The 22,033-nt window shown below is 44.5% G+C and overlaps 1 protein-coding gene and 1 long non-coding RNA gene across 5 annotated transcripts in view; one reads left to right on the plus strand and one right to left on the minus strand.

Moving 5' to 3' along the window:
* LOC108428256 (von Willebrand factor A domain-containing protein 5B2-like) overlaps positions 1–22,033 on the plus strand; it is a 67,621-nt gene that overhangs the window by 10,609 nt on the left and 34,979 nt on the right. For both annotated transcript variants that reach the window (XM_037531047.1, XM_037531048.1), the window contains exons 3-9: positions 596–811; positions 3,158–3,383; positions 3,581–3,735; positions 7,058–7,189; positions 8,236–8,360; positions 9,864–10,040; positions 10,901–11,011. In XM_037531047.1, the coding sequence (XP_037386944.1) occupies positions 596–811; positions 3,158–3,383; positions 3,581–3,735; positions 7,058–7,189; positions 8,236–8,360; positions 9,864–10,040; positions 10,901–11,011 (1,142 nt within the window). The remainder of the gene's footprint in view (positions 1–595; positions 812–3,157; positions 3,384–3,580; positions 3,736–7,057; positions 7,190–8,235; positions 8,361–9,863; positions 10,041–10,900; positions 11,012–22,033) is intronic.
* LOC119261596 overlaps positions 7,943–22,033 on the minus strand; it is a 36,280-nt gene continuing 22,189 nt past the window's right edge. For all 3 annotated transcript variants that reach the window (XR_005129090.1, XR_005129089.1, XR_005129088.1), the window contains 3 exons: positions 18,663–18,802; positions 16,437–16,547; positions 7,943–8,349 (listed from right to left, as the gene is read on the minus strand). This is a non-coding gene — a long non-coding RNA (uncharacterized LOC119261596). The remainder of the gene's footprint in view (positions 8,350–16,436; positions 16,548–18,662; positions 18,803–22,033) is intronic.

Genomic DNA, 22,033 nt, shown 5'->3' on the forward strand with positions numbered 1-22,033 from the left:
TATAAAGTTAAAAAAATCCATATCATGAATTTATATAAGGAGGAGTTTTCTCACTGTTTACTTTCTACTTTGGGAGACTTAGTTGTAAAACTAAGTTAAAACTAACTCCGACATGTGGGAGCTGTACTTTAGCCTAGTTAGTTCTTACTGTGAGTTTATTTGCTTCAAAATGGTGCGATATTACAGCCACCAAGAGTGTGATTGATACATTACTGGTTACTTACGCACAACATGCAAGTAACTAAAGAATACATATGGTGAAAAAAGTTAGTTCATGGTATAAAAACCATCAATGAGTTGAATCTTTAGAAATATGTCTGTAAGTTAGAAGATAACGTTACTTGGGGAATACGAGATCATGTCCAAAAGCATGTTCTACTTAAATCGGTTTAACTAGATAACATTTACAGATAAATGTTACAGATAAACAGATAACATATCCCAGGTTCGTGTTGCGGTACCTCACATTACTTCCTACTATGCACATTAACCGCGTCATGTTACCAGCACGCATATTAATGACCCATATCACATACTGTAATCTTGCATTCTATCCTTCATGGTGTGCTTCGTTCCTCCTTCTATGGGACTTTAGGGCTGTTTGTGTATCCGCTCGGTGAGCGGGAGGTGGTGGTGGGTTTCGAGGCGCTGGTCTCTGGCAGACTGCTGAGTGTGGAGCTGCAGAGCCGGGGGAAGCTGGACGACTGCTGTCTGGACTGCTGTCCAGGATCAGCCTTCAACAGCCAATGTGGGCACAGCAAGGAGTGGACCTGCTGTGGGGGAAACAGCCTGGACATACAGTGCTGTAATGGTGAGACAAAGAACACACATGAGTCCAAGAGAGTTGGCAGTATACTGAAACATGCACAGTCTACATTTTTCTTCTATGTATAAAGCTTTGTGTGGTTTCATGTACCAAGAACTGGTCTAATTCAAATCACTGGAGCTTTTTCCAAACTCCTTTACCATAGGCAGTTTTGTTTTTGTGCCCTTAGCACTACGTAAATAAACTCTGTTCTGATTGACTGCCCTGTTATGTGCCTCCTTAGCCAGGCTTGTATCATCAGGTTATGGTCCCTGGGCACAAATGTTTGGGGGGCAAAACATGGCTACTTTTTTTGAGGTGTTTTTTTTACATCATACCAAGTTACACAAGGACTACAAGAACTATGCGGACTAGCACCACAATGGTGGGACACTGACTACAGTGTAGGCCATGTCACCATTAGAAGTGATTTGAATGATAGAAGATTTTTTTTTAAAACCCAGACAAAACAATACCAAAAACCCAACAACTAACGCAAATTTTCCTGTAAAGCATGTGTCTGCTTTCAATAAGCACAACCAGTTTAGTGTTTATTAGCCATAATTGTAATTCCATCCATCCATCCATCCATCCATTTTCTAAGCTGCTTCTCCGTCAGGGTCGCGGGGGGGGGGCTGGAGCCTATCCCAGCAGTCTTCGGGCGGAAGGCAGGATACACCCTGGACAGGTCGCCAGTCCATCGCAGGGCAGACACACAGACACAGACAGTCACTCACACACTCACACCTAGGGGCAATTTAGCATGTCCAATTGGCCTGACTGCATGTCTTTGGACTGTGGGAGGAAACTGGAGAACCCGGAGGAAACCCACGCAGACACGGGGAGAACATGCAAACTCCACACAGAGAGGACCCCGGCCGGGGAATCGAACCCAGGCCCTCCTTGCTGTGAGGCGACAGCGCTACCCACCACACCACCGTGCCGCCCCATAACTGTAATTGTTTAATTGTAAAATTTGTAAAACTCAATAAAAACTATGTAAAAAAAAAACAAGCACAACCAGAGTTGGACAGAATACTAAAAAGTAGCGATGACTGAATACTATATTGTATGACTGACTCAGTATACTGTCATAAATGTATTTCAGTACTATATATAAAAAGTAAGATATTCTGAATACATTTGGAATACATTTAGACCACATATTTATGAGGCACACTGGAAGAACTGTAATTTGTATTTAATTCACACGTTTCCTTGCTGTAACTGGTTGAAAGTTTTCTTCATTCTTCTGTCAATGTTATTTTAATGAAGGAGCAAAATTCTCAACTCTTTTCTGGCTCTCATTGCCTATTCTATTGTTGTTTCATGGACTAAGCCAACAATTTACCATATCCTAATAAGATCTTTCAAATTTAATTATAAAGTTAGTAGCTACTGAGGAGCTATCATCCCTTAAGAACATTTAGTAACACTGAGATTAATAACAGGGTCATCACAGTGATTTATTAGTCCACTCAGGCTTTAGCAGGAAATTCAGTCTTTGTGACAAAGCTATTAATTGAGTTCTTCTTTAGAGTATATTGCTATATATGCTGTGTGTTTATTTTAAAATAGAAAGAGCAGCAAACTTAAGAACTCAAACTTGAAGCATTCTAAACTAACCTATACTGTCATGGAAGACTTGGGATTTTGTAAATTTAATGTTGCGTATTCTACCTCTGGTGATTTTATTGCACGGGAGTGGACAGTTCACAGATCACGGCAATGTTCACTTTAATTCAAGTGGCTGACTTTTTATATTTGGCTTTGGAAATGAGCATCTTTCACACTGCCGAAATATCAGGTCTCACTTTTAAAGATCCCTCCAGCACATCCCTCCTGAAAATCTGGAGCTTCTACTTCAAAATACCTAAAAAAAGCATGAATTGAAAGCATGACTGAGCTAATGGCAGATAGTGGAATGGTTGCTAAGCAGTAATAGGAGGAGAAGATGAAACAGACATGGACTGTGCCGGGAATTAACTGCTTATAGGGGGCTGCCTGGGCACACACTCATAAAGCCCATGGGATGATTTGGGCCTGTCCTTAGCACTTCTACTTCAATGGGCATCTAAACTTAATGATCAGTCATATACAAATGTGCTCATGGTTGTGACATCACAAAACAGGATATTTTTGCAGCTTAGTGTCCATATATGGACTGTTGGACAGAGGAGTGAACAGTGCATTTTGGAATTTTAAAGATCTTTACATAGAGAATCAAACTGGTAGTATTATTGTTTAATTCAGCCATCTTAGGCCTGCACTCCAAGTGTAGCAGTAGTTTCTAGGCTTTATATGTGACACTGACAGGGTGTTCTCTCTCTCTCTTTGTGATCCTGTGTTCAGGTCACCTCCTGCTGGATGAGGATCTGGAGCGGACCACATTCATCATAGGCACAGGACTCATCGCTCCTATGGAGATGGTGTCAGTGGTCATCAGCACCACCCTAGAGCTCCCCACATTAGAGAATGGCGCGATCCACCTGATCTACCCTACAGTGCTCACTCCTATAGTCAGAGCCAGGATGCAACCAACCAAAAGTGAAAATGGCGGAAGATCAGAGGAGACAAAGTGAAGATGCCTTTTTATTCTCTATTACTTTGTATATACAAATGTAGCAGCATGCTTATAAGATTTATAATATAATAACCTTCATGGTAACATCTGGTAATCACAAATGAATGCTATGTAATCTTTTTCACTGCTGACAAAAATAACCTTTGTTTTTCTGTGTGTTGCTTTCTCCTTGTTCTCTCTTGTTCTCCCAGTGCAACCAGGTGTTTTGGAGTGTCTGGTAAGCAGGAGAAGCTGCTGGAGGTTAATGAACAGTGTGCGCATGCTCTGTTCTCCAGCCCTGCAACCAACCTTGCCCCATATGAGCTCAACTTCCAGCTGCTGGTCCGTGGGGCATGTCTACTAGCAGGTAATATTGAAGCAGAATTCCACTGGCTTTACAAAATTCCTGCATAATTCAATCACTCAAGCCCTATTCAAGCTGCATCAGTGCATTCTGCTTCTGCATATAGAAAACAGCCCATTTACATTGTGCTGAATGTGGTCAATATGTTTTCATGGTTTTTGGCTTCATGGCGTCACCCTACCTCTTAGCCAGATGTGTTTTGAATTTTGTTGGTTGCAAATTAAGTTAGAAAAGACTGGATACTCATTTTTACACCAGAGAACCACTGCAGTTTTAAGCATGTGGCTGTCTATAAAGAGACATTTAAAAACGGCTGTTTTCCTAGAAAAGGTTGTGGACCCAAATGGCTCTGATGAAATGACTCAAAGTGAATTAAAAAGCTTCTTTATAGATTTTGTGTAACACTTCTATTTATTGGCATTCATGGCTGGCAACAAAAAGCACACCTAGGAGCATAAACCAAAAATAAACTAAGAAATACTGTCCAAAAGAAGATGTTACATAGACTACTATAGGCTATGTCACTTTAAGGTAAAAAGCCCTTTGTCTGTCAGATGAGGACGATGTTTCTCCTGATCATCAGGATGCAGAAGTTGTAAAGAAATTCTAAATGAGCAAAATTGAGAACCTGGATCTGTGTGGGTCACTGTGTGCAAGTAAAATAAACTAACTCCCAACACAAGTGAAAATACTGAGAAAGTGAGACACAGAGGGTGCAAAAGAAAATACACAAGATCAGGCCAGCTGTGGGGTGTTTTAAGCTTCAGCTAACTGCACTGTAAACATCCTACTCTGTAGGTGCAAGGCTAGATGAGCGAGTGCGGCTGCTAGAGTCATGTGACCACTGCTTGCCTTGAATGTAATTTAGTTAGCGTAGTACTTGGCAGGCTTATGATATACATCAGCATTCAGCTCAGGGCTGTTCACGCTGCTTTCCTCTCTTTGTGGGGACAAAGTTACCCTTCAGTGTCTCTGAGTAGCATCTACACAAATTCGGACATTGAGGTGGACAATTAGCTGGACTGAGGAGAAACACATTTCGGAATGTGGCTTTCTGGAAAACAATTTGGAAAACAAACAGTAAAGGTAGGAATGCAGCTGTGCATCTTTGTGAACGTCCGTTGCTTGTTTGTGTGTGTGTGTGTTTGAGTGCTGCTTCACCACATGCTGTCTGACGAGAGAGAGAGAGAGAGAGAGAGAGAGAGAGAGAGAGAGAGAGAGAGAGAGAGAGAGAGAGAGAGGGGGTGGGGGGGGGGGTTGCTGGAGGGGTTGGAGGGATAAGATCAGGCCAGTCATGGACAGCGTGACAGAATCACTGCTCAGTTGATTAAGATCCTGTATTTCTTTGATTTCCTGTCTCACAGCTGTGGGCGACACGTTAACAACAGGCACTTGTAATAAAATATACGCAACAGATTTCCAGTGTAATAAACAGATTATATTAGTTATAAAACAAAGCAGACGCCGTAAACACCGTAAACACGGTACCCGCTCAGCTCGGATCAGCTAGCTCGGCTAACGCTGCCTCAGGCTAGAGTCGGGTTGTAGAGCGGATCTCCGCAGGTTTCGTGTTTAGTCCCGGATAGTTCCGCCGTTTTCTTTAGCTCGTGTGGAAATAAATACAGACGACCGTTTGGACGCGGTCACTGGCGTTCCCGCGGGTCCTTAACACGTATAATAAAGTCTTTAAAAAGCCGCTGCGGGACCCTGAGCGGCGCGCCACTGACTTTCCCCGCTTCCCCGCTGCACTCAGTGTCCAACCAAACTGGTCTTTGACCCACTTTGCCGCTGACCTTTCCAGCGCAGCGCTGATTTAACGTGATGCATGATGGTTACAAGTGTCGTCCGATTTTCTCTGCGCTGCAGTGTCTGAATCAGGCGCACCAGTCTCACTCCAACCACCTGAACATCTCACTCCAGTCTCACTCCAACCACCTGAACATCTCACTCCAACCACCTGAACATCTCGCTCCAGTCTCACTCCAACCACCTGAACATCTTACTCCAGTCTCACTCCAACCACCTGAACATCTCGCTCCAGTCTCACTCTCACCACCTGAACATCTCGCTCCAGTCTCACTCCACCCACCTGAACATCTCGCTCCAGTCTCACTCCTACCACCTGAACATTTCGCTCCAGTCTCACTCTGACCACCTGAACATCACTCCAGTCTCACTCCGACCTCCTGAACATCTCACTCCAGTCTCACTCCGACCTCCTGAACATCACTCCAGTCTCACTCCGACCACCTGAACATCACTCCAGTCTCACTGCGACCACCTGAACATTTCGCTCCAGTCTCACTCTGACCACCTGAACATTTTGCTCCAGTCTCACTCCGACCACCTGAACATTTTGCTCCAGTCGCACTCTGACCACCTGAACATCACTCCAGTCTCACTCCGACCACCTGAACATTTCACTCCAGTCTCACTCCGACCACCTGAACATTTCACTCCAGTCTCACTATGACCACCTGAACATTTCGCTCCAGTCTCACTCCGACCACCTGAACATTTCGCTCCAGTCTCACTCCGACCACCTGGACACTTTGCTCCAGTCGCACTCTGACCACCTGAACATCACTCCAGTCTCACTCCGACCACCTGAACATTTCGCTCCAGTCTCACTCTGACCACCTGAACATTTCGCTCCAGTCTCACTCTGACCACCTGAACATTTCGCTCCAGTCTCACTCTGACCACCTGAACATTTTGCTCCAGTCGCACTCTGACCACCTGAACATCACTCCAGTCTCACTCCGACCACCTGAACATTTCGCTCCAGTCTCACTCTGACCACCTGAACATGTCGCTCCAGTCTCACTTTGAACATCTGAACATCTCACTCCAGTCTCACTCCAACCAGGGTCATGCCAATAGGCTTCAATAAAATAGATTTTTAATGCAAGCTGTATTTGAGCGTGTGCATCATTTTGCAGTGGAAATGGCATTTTTTATGAGTTCTTAAAAAAGTCATTGAATTTGATTTGTAAAACTGCAGCAACCCTGTAGGAGTTAATGAGCGGAGCTGTCAGAGCAGTCTGTGTTGTCTGTACTGGGGAGACACAAGTGTAACTGTGTGGCTGGTTAATGGAATTAAATGAAGATTAAATAAAGTGTAAATATGAAATGTCAGATTATTTTTTATCTACCCAAGTTTGGATCCACTGATGTGGGGTCATACTTTGACGGTTTATAATTCCTTAAACAGGAAAATATTCAGTGCACATCATCTACATCCGCCTTCACCTGTCTGTCTTTATTCCTACTTCTCCTTCCTCATCTGTGAACCGAGTTGAACTCTACCTGTGTGCCTCCTCAGGTCTAGAGAGCCCGACCCATGCCCTGCGTGCAGATGCGGAGCCCAGCGCTCAATCAGCCTCTGCCACTTACATCACCCTGGCTGAGGATCACCCATATGACCGACACCTGGAGATCATACTGCACCTGAGCGGTGAGGAGAGGGGGCACACACAGCTAAGCAGCACTAGCAGGGCTACTTTAAACGATTAGAAGTTGTAGTTTTTGATGGTGAAAACAGGAAAAATGTAGTTTATATTAATTATTTAATATTGGGAGTTTGTCTCCTTTTGCTGCAGCAACAGCCTCTACTCTTCGGTGAAGGCTTTACACAAGATGTTGGAACATTGCTGTGAGGGTCTGATTGCATTCAGGTGGCATAACTGATTGGAAAAGTTGTCTGGACACTGTAGATATGCAGTTGTAAGCCAAACTTTGGGCACAACTTTTGTTAGTTTTCCAAGTGAAGATAAGTTAACATCCTCTACAGAGAACACAATTCTGCACATTTTATTGCTCGATTACGGTTTAACATTAATGTAACATGTTGGGAAAAAAATTAAGCATAAAATGTGGCCTGTGTAGAAGTCAAATAAATAAAAAGAAATTTGTGCACTGAAATGGCCAGAAAAATGTCATGTTAAAGTTACTCAAAGTTTCAAACTGAAGTTTCACTTAAATCAACAAAACATGTCATTTGACTTTAAATCTGTTGAATGTGATAAACTTTCAGTCGATACCACATGTCTGTGAAATAAAGCAGATGAGATATTTTATTATGATTTCATTTTGTTTTTATTTCCCATTTTATTGTGCATAAAAATCTTTATATTTTTGCCATGTTTTTCTCATATCTTGACCTTAAAACAAATGGAAAACTGCAAAAAGTGCAGACTGAACTTGTTGATACAGAATGAAAATTATTTAATTACATAAATAATTACATAAAGTGTCATACCTCTTAGTGATTGTTCAATCAAGTCTCTAGAATATACCCTCACTGTTCACAGCGGTTCAATCAACATCTCAATTCAAAACATTCTTAAGCCAGCCACCAGCACTGCTGTTCGTCAGAGTAAGCCGGGTCAGTGTCCTGGGCTTTAGGATGATTGAGTACTCAAGATTTAGTCTGTAATCGTATCAGCATTGGATCAGTGCAACATGCAAGGTTTGAAATGTGGTGATGACTGTCGTTCACAGAGCCTCATAGTCCACTGGTTATCCTGGAGAGGGGCCGACTAACCTTCAGCCAGTACGAGCAGCAGATTAGTGCCCGCCGTGATTTCATTCGCTGTGTACGCAAGGAAGCAGAGCCTGAGAAGAAAGTAAGATTACATCAATGAAAGACTAAAAAAGTTTTCTCCTCTCATTTCTTCTACTGTAGTCTGTAGTGCTAAAGTTTCTTTGTGGCATGTGCTGTCATCACAGTGTCTGGATGTAAGCACTCATTTGTTGCGATTACTACTAAAGGGGAGTTCCAGATTTGTTAAAAACTGCATAAATGAGTGGATGTAAACAAAGTCGTTCAGAGAGGTTTGATGGGAAATGCTTAATTCTAGGGAAACATATCGGCTCTTTAAAGCCTCAAAAAACTTCCTCATGCAAAGTTATTATATGGAATGCCTATGGAGACACAGAGTGATGCTTTTTTTAACAACAGTTTTTGACAAAGTGTTGGTGTAGGAGAGGTACACGCAGGATATTCTAAGGCAAAGAAAGACTTATTTTCCACTAGCATTACAAATAAAGACCGATAACACATTTACGTTTACTCATGGTTTTAGATAATAATAAAATGGCTGGAGTTGTGTTTCAGTGATTGTGACCCCTGGTTCCCATCACCACCACTGTGACATTTCATATCAAACCACTCTGAATGGCTTTGTTTATGCATCAAACACCAAAATAATGTCCTGGATTCTTTTCCTTTGAATGTTTAACCACTTCAAATCCCAGGCTTATTACAAACTAAGGCTTATTATTCATTTACTACAGGAAAACTGAATGGCTGAGCTATTCTTATGTTATAGAAATGTGTAATAAAACTTCAGTCTTGCTGGTGGGCACGGGCTATTTAACTGGTTAAACCGTTACTAGTACTGTAAGTCTAGTTCGAGTACTGCCATTAATAGGAGTGTAAATGTACACTGCTGCATTGTAATGCATTGGACTGCTATTGAAGGCTGCTACTGATTCATATTCTATTTATTCTTTCATTTTTTTTTTTTAACCTGTCATGTCTGGCCATTTTTGCAATCGGAATCTTTCATTTTGGAATTGATTGTAACCCACAGTAATCATATAATATTGTTTGATAATAATAAAGACAACAACAACAACAACAATAATAATTCATCACAATAAATCATTCCCAAATAGACAAGCTGTCATGAAATTCATGAGGCATTTAACAGTGTAACAGTAATGAATCACAATCAAAATGGACCGTTGTAAGGTCAGAGATTTACTTTCCTGGATTGGGCATCTGTCTAAGCCAGTCTCAGATTCAGTTCTGGGCCATGCTTTGCATATAACATTCTACTTCATTAAACATCTGATTCAGGGCATCAGCTAATCAGAAAGGATTTCATGAGGTCAAACAAAGACACTATAAAGGAGAAGATATGCCTGCATCTGCTTAGGAAGAAATCCTGCCCTTCAATTAAAAGAGGATGGCCTTCCCATCAGATAGTGCCTAGTAGCATTCTCAGCATATTGTAAGGAAAACCTACCCTAGCAATAGGGGTGAACTGGCCACAACCAAATTAAAATTTGGGGAAAAGAATAAAAAGTCTGACTGGTTAAAACTAGTTTCTGTTCATCTTCAGCTGGAGTTCATGAGGAAGCGTTATCATAAGGATGTGCTGAGTAACCCGGTACTGATGCTGAACTTCTGTCCTGACCTTTCGTCTGAGCCGCTGGAGCTGCAGCAGGCCAGCAGAGAGCTGCTGTTTCTCATCGACCACGGCGCCAATGTCACACAGCACACAATCAACAAGATCAAGGTACACACATCTCTCTCTCTCTCTCTCTCTCTCTCTCTCTCTTTCCCTCATCCACGGAAGACTGTTTCATATTAGTGACTTAGTGACAAACTGTGATTATACATATTATAGTCATTGATCTGCTACCTCCAAAAAGCTATTCTGGTCCCAGTTTTAATACTGAAAATAAGTGATGCATTGAATTTACATAAGTTATATGAAAAAAAATTGAAAATCCCTAAACATTTTTTTTTATTATTTCAAGTTAAAACTCAATTCAAAATCAAGTTAAAAGTTAACACATCTATTCATAAATGTTTAAAATATGCTTTTCTGCAGATTTCAGTTTATTTTTTGAGTTTAACATATGTGGAAAAAGCATAAAATATAAATACATAACATAAAACATAACTTTTGCACAGGCCACAATTTGTTTTATTTTTTCTCCAATATGTTAAATTCAACAAATAAACAGTAATCGTGCAATTAAATGTGCAAAGGTGTGTTCTCTGTAAAGGATGCGTTTTTATTTATTTTTACTTAGAAAATCAATGAAACTTTGATTCACCAAGGGTGCGTGAACATTCCTGCATTACTGTTTTTAGCTAAGAAGGTTTAAAATTCTTCTTACTATCCTGTGTGTTGCTATGGTGGCAGAAAAATGAATGGTAGAATTTAGCTAGAATTTAGTGTCATATCCTTTGTTATTTTAGTACTGATGATATGCACAATATGCTAGGCAAGATGACATACTGTCAGATTACCAGCTTGTTGTTTCTGTGTTTTCATATAAAACAACAAAGGTGACAAAAATAATCAATTTCTACTTACAAACGTATTTCTAACTTTTACAATGGCCTCCTGTCCCTTCTCTCAAACAGGAAGGTATGCTGGTGGCCGTTAAGAGCCTTCCTCATGGTACCATGTTAAATGTTGTGGGCTTTGACTCCTCTGTAAAGCCTCTCTTTGCCTCCAGCAAGCCCTGCACTGATGTGAGTACAAACATCTCACACTACAACTGAATGGTCTGTACCACCACACGGATTTTGTTCTAAATCTAGAATCCCAAAAAAGTTGGGATGTGGTGCAAAATGTGAATCAAAACCAAATTCAATGATGGTCAAATAATTTAAAACCCTACATTTCTCTGAAAATAGTTGAAAGACAGCAAATCAAATGCTGAAACTGAGAAAATATATGCCTATTTTGAATTTGATGCCAGCAACACATTCCAAAAAAGCTGGGACTAGGGCATGTTTAACACTGTGTTTCATGACCTGCAAGTGTTTGGAAACTGAGAAGACCAACTGCTGTAGTTTTGAAAGTGATAGTTTTCCTGTTCTGGCTTAACATAAGATTTCAGCTGCTCAACAGTTTGGGGTTCTTTCATGATATTTCTCAATTCGTAATGTACCAAATATATTCAGTGGTGAGAGGTCTGGACGGCCGGCAGGTCAGTTTAGGACACAGACTGTTTTACTACGGAGCCATTCTGTTGTAATATGTGCAGAATGTGGTTTGAGATTGTCTTGCTGAAATAATTCCTATATAAGTCCTAAGTAAGTCCTTCCCTGAGGAAGGCATCGTCTGGAGAGCAGTGTATGATGCCAAAATAGGTATAAATCGTTCAGCATTAATGGTGCCTTTACAGACGTGCATGTCACTCATGTCATGTGCCCCACCAATACTTTCATGAATACTTGCTTTTGAACTGTGCTCTGATAACAGATAAAAAGCTGAGTGGGCTTTAGCGCAGAGGGAAGAGTGTCCATGATTTCCAAAAAGGACCACAGGACACTTTTTCACTTCCCCTCAGTCCATTTTAAATGAGCTCGGCCCAGAGAAGGTGGCAGCATTTCTGAGTCCTGTTTTTTTATTTATTCTTTTATTTATTTATTTTTTTTATTTAATTTAATTACCATCTGTGGATGCATTTATTAACTGTTTTCATAGATAGTGATTTTCAGAAGCATTTCTGAGCCCATGCAGTGATTTCCACTACAGAATCATGGCTGCTTTTAATGCAGTGCTGTCTGAGGGCTCAAAGATCATGGCAGGCAAATACTGGTATTTGGCCTTGTCCCTTGCACATAGAGATTTCTCCAGATTCTCTGAATCTTTTAATGTTATTATGTACTATGTACTATATATATTATGTACTGTTTTATGTTGAGAAACATTATTCTTGAATTGTTATACTATTTCCTCTCCTTGGATCACCACCTTATCGTGGTGGAGGGGTTTGCGTGCTTGAATGATCTTAGGAGCTATGTTGTCTGGAGCAAAAGCTCCTGGTAGGGTCTCCCATGGCAAACTGGTCCTAGGTGACAGGTCAGACAAAGTGTGATCCATAATAACCCCTATGAAGACACCCTGCCCGGAACAGGGTTACCGGGGCCCCACCCTGGAGCCAGGCCTGGGGGAGGGGCTCGCCAGCGAGCGTCTGGTGGCCGGGCATTTACTCATGGTGCCCGGCCGGGCCCAGCCCGAAGGAGTTACATGAGTCCCCCCTCCCATCGACCCACCACCAATGGGAGGGGCAGTAGTAGGGGTTCGGTGCGTTGTGGATCGGGCAGTGTCCGAAGGCGTGGGCCTTGGCGTTCTGATCCTCGGTTGCTGAAACTGGCTTTTGGAACTTGGAACGTTACCTCACTGGCGGGGAAGGAGCCTGAGTTGGTGCGCGAGGTTGAGAGATACCGGCTAGATATAGTCGGGCTCACCTCAACACACAGCTTGGGCTCTGGGTCCAATCTCCTTGAGAGGGGCTGGACTTTATTCTTTTCTGGATTTGCCCATGGTGAGAGGCGGCGGGCAGGTGTGGGCTTTCTCATTGCCCCTCGACTCGGTGCCTGTATGTTGGGGTTTTCTCCGGTGGACGAGAGGGTAGCTTCCCTACGCCTTCGGGTTGGGGAACGGGTCCTGACTGTTGTCTGTGCTTATGCACCGAACAGCAGTTCAGAGTACCCAGCCTTCTTAGAGTCCTTGGGAAGGGTGCTTGAAAGTGCTCCTCCTGGAGACTCTATTGTCCTACTGGGGGACTTCAACGCTCACGTGGGCAATGACAGTGAGACCTGGAGGGGTGTGATTGGGAGGAATGGCCTCTCTGATCTGAACCCGAGTGGTGTTCAGTTTTTGGACTTCTGCGCAAACCAGTTTGTCCATCACGAACACCATGTTTGAACACAAGGATGTCCATAAGTGCACATGGCACCAGGACACCCTAGGCCGCAGTTCAATGATTGACTTTGTAGTCGTGTCATCAGACTTGCGGCCATGTGTCTTGGACACTCGGGTAAAGAGAGGAGCTGAGCTGTCAACTGATCACCACCTGGTGGTGAGTTGGATCAGGTGGTGGGGGAAGATGCCGGTCAGACCAGGCAAGCCCAAACGCATAGTGAGGGTTTGCTGGGAACGTCTAGCAGAAGAACCTGTCAGATTGATCTTCAACTCACACCTCCGTCAGAACTTTGACCAGATATCGGGGGAGGTGGGGGACATTGACTCAGAATGGGCCATGTTCCGTTCCTCCATTGCTGAAGCGGCTGACACCCCAGGTGAGAGATGCCGTCAAGCTGAAGAAGGAGTCCTACCGGGCATGGTTGGCCTGTGGGACACCAGAGGTAGCTGGCAGGTATCGACAGGCCAAGCGATCTGCGGCTTCAGTTGTTGCCAAGGCAAAAACCCGTGTATGGGAGGAGTTTGGTGAGGCATTGGAAACTGACTTTAAGTCAGCTCCGAAAAGATTCTGGCAAACCGTCAGGCGACTCAGAAGGGGAAAGCAGTGTGCCACTAGCACTGTATATAGTGGAGATGGTGTGCTGCTGACTTCGACTGAAGACGTCATTGGGCGGTGGAAGGAATACTTTGAGGACCTTCTCAATCCCACCGACACGTACTCCAGTGAGGAGGCTGAGTCTGGGGACATGGGAATAGGCTTGTCCATTACTGAGGCTGAAGTCGCTAAGGTAGTTAAGAAGCTCCTTGGTGGCAAGGCTCCAGGGGTGGATGAGATCCGCCCTGAGTTCCTCAAGGCTCTGGATGTTGTGGGGCTGTCTTGGCTGACATGCCTTTTCAACATTGCGTGGACATCGGGGGCGGTGCCACTGGATTGGCAGACTGGGGTGGTGGTGCCTCTTTTTAAAAAAGGGGACCGGAGGGTGTGTTCCAACTACAGGGGAATCACACTCCTCGGCCTCCCTGGCAAGGTCTATGCAGGGGTACTGGAGAAGAGAGTCCGGCTTATAGTTGAACCTCGGATCCAGGAGGAACAGTGCGGGTTCCGCCCTGGTCGTGGAACACTGGACCAACTCTTCACCCTCTCCAGGATTCTGGAGGGTTCATGGGAGTTTGCCCAACCAGTCCACATGTGCTTTGTGGATCTGGAGAAGGCATTCGACTGTGTTCCCTGGGGTATTCTGTGGGAGGTGCTTCGGGAGTACGGGGTACATGGCTCTTTGCTACGAGCCATTCAGGCCCTGTACAAACAAAGCTGGAGTTTGGTTCGCATAGCCGGCAGTAAGTCAGACTCGTTCCCAGTGAGAGTTGGACTCCGTCAGGGCTGCCCTTTGTCACCGATTCTATTCATCATTTTTATGGATAGAATTTCTAGGCGCAGTCAAGGGATGGAGGGTGTCCGGTTTGGTGACCTCAGGGTCACATCGCTGCTGTTTGCAGATGATGTGGTCCTATTGGGGACATCAGGCTGCGAACTTCAGCTTTCGCTGGATCGGTTTGCAGCCGAGTGTGAAGCGGCTGGGATGAGAATCAGTACCTCTAAATCCGAGACCATGGTTCTCAGGCGGAAAAGGGTGGAGAGCCCTCTCTGGGTTGGGGATAGGCTCTTGCCTCAAGTGGAGGAGTTCAAGTATCTCGGGGTCTTGTTCACGAGTGATGGTACAAGGGAGCGGGAGATTGACAGGCGGATTGGTGCTGGGTCAGCAGTGATGCGGGCTCTTTACCGGTCTGTTGTGGTAAAGAAAGAGCTGAGCCATAAGGCAAGGCTCTCGATTTACCGGTCGATCTACGTTCCCACCCTCACCTATGGTCATGAGCTTTGGGTAATGACCGAAAGAATAAGATCGCGAATACAAGCGGCCGAAATGACTTTCCTCCGCAGGGTGTCTGGACTCTCCCTTAGAGATAGGGTGAGAAGTTCAGTCATCCGGGAGGGACTCGGAGTAGAGCCGCTGCTTCTTCACGTCGAGAGGAGCCAGCTGAGGTGGTTTGGGCATCTGGTTAGGATGCCTCCTGGACGCCTCCCTCGGGAAGTGTCACAGGCGAGTCCACCTGGGAGGAGACCCCGGGGAAGACCCAGGACACGCTGGCACGACTATATCGCCCAGCTGGCCTGGGAGCGCCTCGGAATCCCCCTTGGAGAGCTGGTGGAAGTGGCTGGGGAAAGGGAGGTCTGGGCTTCATTGCTTAGGATGCTGCCCCCGCGACCCGAACCCCGGACAAGCGGAAGATAATGGATGGATGGATGGATGGATGTTATACTATTTACCCACACAGTCTTTAACAGAGTTGTGAACCTTCCTCATCTTCACTTCTGATAGCCTCAGATGCTCTTTTGACACCCAATCATTTTACTGGCCTGTTGCCAATTAACCACCAGGGTTTTTTTTTAGCATTACACAACTTTACCAGCCTTAGGTTGATGGCATCAAATTCAAAATAGGCAAATATTTTTCAATGAACAACAATATTTCTCAATTTCAACATTTGATGTGTTGTCTTCGAAAGGATTTCTATGAAATAAAGACGTTAAAATGATTTGCATACCATTGCATTTCGCTTTTTTTACATTCTGCACAGCATCCCAACTAATTTGGAATTGGGGTTGTATTTTTAGTAACTTTAGTTCTTTTAGTAACTTTTAATAACTTTAGTTCTTTAATGCTTCAGCCATTTAATCTAATTACTGTGCATGTGAGGTAATATGAACCATCCCATCATCCTGACTCTTTGCGATGTATTTATCATGGAAACTCATATTAAGAAACTACATAAAATGAAGGCAAACAAATCTCATGCAACCCGGTACTTAAAAGTATTCTAAGTTGACAAAAAGGTAAAAGATTTAAATACTCAGTTAAATGTTTTTCCTAACTGACTGAGCACTGCATAGAAACGTTAAGAAGCTAATTCTATAGATGACAATGATACATACAGAACCAGCCTATCAAGAGAAATTTTGAACCCCTGCAAGAGAAATTTGTGCTGTAATGCACTCGATTCAGTTAATCAAGATTTTTTTGGAGCACCTGAATATTAGACCCAGGTAAGTTTATCAGACTGCCACTGGAACTAAATTTTGTGGTAGATTCCCAGAGCAAGCTGGATTTACTGACTCAAAGACCTATACAAATTGAGATTAGTTTACCAAATCTTACAGTGTGTGTGTGGTTGTTGTTTTACCTGTGAGCAATCTCCCCTGCTGATAACAATCCGTGTCCCGGCCAGCACTCCAGGTTGCCATGGCAGTGCAGTATCAGGTTTTAGCTGCTCCAGGGTCTTCCACAACAAACGCTGGTTAAAAACACACATGCAGCCATATGGTGACCTGCCTCGCATTTTAAATCATTCATCAGTCAAACCAAATCTGACTCAACTCCCTCCACTACCTGCAGCTAATATATTAGTTTCAGATTTTGCATTATAGATCTCTTGTTGCTTTACTGTTGGTATAGAATTAACGCTATAAAAAGATGGGCCTAGTCAGTTCATAATACAAAAAAAACACTGATGAAGGACCCGAGGATGAGCAACATAAACTGTAGCAAGGTAGGTGTCACAGTGGACAGTGAGTGGACATAGTGTTTAAAAAGTCCAGCAACACTGCTATGTCTGATCTACCCATGCCAGCGCAGCACACCACTAGCACATCAGTGTCACTGCAGTGCTGAGAATGATCCACTACCCAAATAATAGCTGTTCGGTGGTGGTCCTGTGAGGTACTGAACCATGATGAATTGGCTAAAGGGGGGGGCTGATAAGTTATGGAGAGAAACAGAGGGACTACAGTCTGTAATTGTGGAACTACAAACTGCATGTACAGTCCTTGCAAAACATTCAACCCCCTTAAAAATAATCAGATTTTCTGCATCAAAGATGACACTTTGACGTGTTGTGCTGTTGTATTTTATTTCAAATGATTAACCCTTAGAATTAATTCATTTAGAGTGATATTGGTTTTATGTCAGAAAATGTTGTGTGGCAGAATGAGTGAAAAATGCTGTGTGCTAAAGTAATTAACATCTGTGCTGTGGAAGCTCCTAGTTTAAACAAATGAAAGATATTTGCCCTAACAAGGATGCAGCTGGCTTACCATTGATCTGTACTTGTAATTAAAAAAGTCCCCCCTTAATCCACGTACCACCGAGTTGTCTGTCAATCTGAAGTAAAACTGTGAAAATTAAATCGCATTGTAAGGCACTTAGAGATAAAAAGTTACAGATGTGAAAAGGCTCCAAGTGTTTGAATATCCCAGTGAACAATTCTGTTGGATCAATTATGAGAAAATGGAAACTTTGACAAGGCTGTCCCTCAAAACTCAGCATCAGAGCAAGTATGTGGCTTGTGTGAGAAGCCACAGAGACGCCAACAAATCAAGGATGGTAAGAGCACACTGACGAAGGCTAGCCAGAAGCCAATTTCAGGCAAAATTTAAAAGGCTGTGTGTGGCACAAACCCAGTACTGCCTAGTCCTCAACAGACATCGTCCCAACAGTGAAAAATGAGGGTGCCAGCATGCTTTTCTGTTTGAAATTTGTCCTCCACAATCATCATCCAACCAACCTTAAATACCTGGAGCAAATCTACCAGGACAATTGAGCAATAATCTACCAAATAGTGAGTAAAGCTAGTAGAAACTTATGGCTACATACTTAAAGCTATTATAGCAGCAAAAGGTGGTTATACATAGTTCTAAGTTCTGCAGCTACCAGATGCAAGCAGTATTTTAAAGCTTTTTGCAATAAAAATACTGCGTCAAAAATCTGTATACATGTCATGAGTAATCCAGATGAATCTGATGGTTTCTGAGAGAGTTGAATATTTTGCAAGGCACTTTATATGGTAGTGAGACCTTTGCCAATGCTCAATATAGCTTCTCTAACTTCATAACAATAACTATAAAAGGACAAACGTGTGGGATGAGCATGCATAAGTGAGTTACTTTCATTATATGTACAGACCTAATTCCAAAAAATTGTGACACAAGGTAAGATGCTAATAATACAGACAGCAGTTATTTGACTAATAATTTTTGTCACGTATTTTATTAAAAACAATACAAGACATTTAAAGTTTTGACAAATAACTTTGTCTACATACATTTAATCTACATTTGATGTCTGGAACATGCTCCAAAAAGTTGGGACAGGGACCTGCTTACCACTCTGACCGATCCTCTATGCTTTTTAACAATTGTCAGTAATCGTTTGGGAGCTCAGGATGCCATTTGTTAAATCCTTCCCATTTTGTTTGATACAGCACTTCAGCTGCTCAACAGTCCAGGGTCTACATTGTCATGTATTGCACTTTCAATAGGAGACAGGACTGATGCAGACAGGCCAGTCTAGACCCTGCACTCTCACCACAAAGCCACTGTTTGAACACGTGCACCTGACTTGGCAGACTTACGGAAACAAGTAGAGGTGGCCTTGAAAAAGGTGTCATCCAGACAGCAGCATCCATCCATTTTCTAAGCCGCTTCTCTGTCAGGGTCGCGGGGGGGAGCTGGAGCCTATCCCAGCAGTCTTCGGCGGAAGGCAGAATACACCCTGGACAGGTCGCCAGTCCATCGCAGGGCAGACACACAGACACAGACAGTCACTCACACACAGGGGCAATTTAGCATGTCCAATTGGCCTGACTGCATGTCTTTGGACTGTGGGAGGAAACCGGAGGAAACCCAGACACACGGGGAGAACATGCAAACTCCACACAGAGAGGACCCCGGCCGAGGAATCGAACCCAGGCCCTCCTTGCTGTGAGGCGACAGCGCTACCCACCACACCACCGTGCCGCCCCAGACAGCAGCATGTTATTCCAAAATATTTCAAATTGTTTTTAACTGCCTCTCCTTGGATCACCACCTTATCGTGGTGGAGGGGTTTGCGTGCTTGAATGATCTTAGGAGCTATGTTGTCTGGAGCAAAAGCTCCTGGTAGGGTCTCCCATGGCAAACTGGTCCTAGGTGACAGGTCAGACAAAGTGTGATCCATAATAACCCCTATGAAGACACAAAAACAGGACTTGTGTACCCTGCCCGGAACAGGGTTACCGGGGCCCCACCCTGGAGCCAGGCCTGGGGGAGGGGCTCGCCAGCGAGCGTCTGGTGGCCGGGCATTTACTCATGGTGCCCGGCCGGGCCCAGCCCGAAGGAGTTACATGAGTCCCCCCTCCCACCGACCCACCACCAATGGGAGGGGCAGTAGTAGGGGTTCGGTGCGTTGTGGATCGGGCAGTGTCCGAAGGCGTGGGCCTTGGCGTTCTGATCCTCGGTTGCTGAAACTGGCTTTTGGAACTTGGAACGTTACCTCACTGGCGGGGAAGGAGCCTGAGTTGGTGCGCGAGGTTGAGAGATACCGGCTAGATATAGTCGGGCTCACCTCAACACACAGCTTGGGCTCTGGGTCCAATCTCCTTGAGAGGGGCTGGACTTTATTCTTTTCTGGAGTTGCCCATGGTGAGAGGCGGCGGGCAGGTGTGGGCTTTCTCATAGCCCCTCGACTCATGGTGCCCGGCCGGGCCCAGCCCGAAGGAGTTACATGAGTCCCCCCTCCCACCGACCCACCACCAATGGGAGGGGCAGTAGTAAAAAGGGATTAAGAAAAGATTAAGATTAAGAAAGCCAAGTACACCTACAAACTGTCTGTTGAGGAGAACTTCCACAACTCTGACCCCCGCCGCATGTGGAAGGGCATTCAGGCAATCACTGGCTACAGGCCTCCATCCCTGACCCCCTCATCCAGCAGTGCCTCTCTCCCAGATGAGCTTAATCAGTTCTACGCTCGTTTCGACCAGAGGAATGACCAACACAGCACATGGAGTGGTCTTCCCCACAATGAAAGCCCCCTCACACTTTCCACTGATAATGTACAGTCTGTACTGAGCAAGGTGCATGCACGCAAAGCTGCTGGTCCAGATGGCGTCCCTGGACGTGTCCTCAGAGCGTGCGCTGGACAGTTAGCCAAGGTCTTCACCGATATCTTCAACCTATCACTGGCCCAGGCTGCTGTTCCGGCATGCTGGAAGACATCCACCATCATACCGGTGCCAAAGTGCTCATCTGCTGCATGTCCTAATGACTTCCGCCCAGTCGCACTCACCCCCATTGTGATGAAGTGCTTTGAGAAACTGGTCCTCAACCACCTAAAGACAGTGCTCCCACCATCCCTGGACTCCCACCAGTTTGCATACCGTGCAAACAGGTCGACTGAGGATGCAATTTCCACTGCTCTTCACTCTGCCCTCACCCATCTGGATGAAAGGAACACCTACATCCGCATGCTGTTCATCGACCTCAGCTCTGCTTTTAACACGGTCATCCCAACTAGGCTGGTCACCAAGCTCAGCGACCTGGGAATCAGCACCCCCATGTGTAACTGGGTTTTGGAATTCCTGACAGACCGACCCCAGTCTGTGAGATTGGGCAGTCATATGTCTATCACCATCACCCTGAACACTGGTGTGCCGCAAGGCTGTGTGCTGAGCCCTCTGCTCTTCTCCCTGTTCACCCACGATTGTGTTCCTCTGCACACATCTAACATCTTAATCAAGTTTGCAGACGACACCACAGTGGTTGGCCACATCAGGAACAACGATGAATCGGCCTACAGGGAGGAGATCCAGCACCTGACTTCCTGGTGCACCACCAACAACCTCATCCTGAACACAGGCAAAACCAAAGAACTCATCGTGGACTATCGGAAAACCAAGGGCTGCACACACTCTCCTATCTACATCAACGGAGCAGAGGTAGAACGTGTGTCCAGCTTTAGGTTCCTGGGAATCCACATCTCGGCAGACCTTTCATGGTCCTTCAACACCTCCCATCTCATCAAGAAGGCACAGCAGCGTCTTTACTTCCTGAGGAGACTAAAACAAGAACGGCTGTCTCCTCTGATCCTCACAAATTTTTACAGATGCACCATCGAGAGCATACTGACCAACTGTGTGACCGTGTGGTACAGTAGCTCCACTGTGGCGGAGAGGAAATCCCTGCAGAGGGTAGTAAGGACTGCTCAGCGCATCACAGGCATGCAGCTCCCTGCCATCAAAGACATTCACCACCAGCGCTGTGTGCGCAGAGCGCACAGCATCATTAAGGACCCCTCCCACCCCAACCACAAACTGTTCAACCTACTTCCATCCGGGAGGAGATACAAGAGCATCCGGGCCAGAACCAGTCGGCTCAGGTCCAGCTTCTTTCCCTCCACAATCACTCTGCTGAACTCCACACCTCACTGATAACACTACCACTCATACTGCACACAGCGGACTATGAACACTGCCTTTCATACTACACTCACCAATCAGAGCTGTTGTTTTATTCATTATTATTACCATCGCACAAATTTAACATTCTACTGCCATGTAAACAACACATCGCAACGGTTATTCAATACAGTGTACATCTCCAACATGTTCATGTATATATCTACACACCTATAATCTATTTTTTTGCATATCTATAAGTACAATATATAGAATAAATTAATGTTGCACTATGCCTATTTATTGCACACTTGCACACTCTCTTTTTGCACTATTTGCTACTATTTGCACTTCTGGTAGATGCTAACTGCATTTCGTTGCCATGTACTTGTACTGAGTAATGACAATAAAGTTGAATCTATCTATCTATCTATCTATCTATCTATCTATCTATCTATCTATCTATCTATCTATCTATCTATCTATCTGTGCCTGTATGTTGGGGTTTTCTCCGGTGGACGAGAGGGTAGCTTCCCTACGCCTTCGGGTTGGGGAACGGGTCCTGACTGTTG

Source organism: Pygocentrus nattereri, chromosome 19, assembly GCF_015220715.1.
Source record: "Pygocentrus nattereri isolate fPygNat1 chromosome 19, fPygNat1.pri, whole genome shotgun sequence".
In the NCBI taxonomy this organism is placed as follows: domain Eukaryota; kingdom Metazoa; phylum Chordata; class Actinopteri; order Characiformes; family Serrasalmidae; genus Pygocentrus; species Pygocentrus nattereri.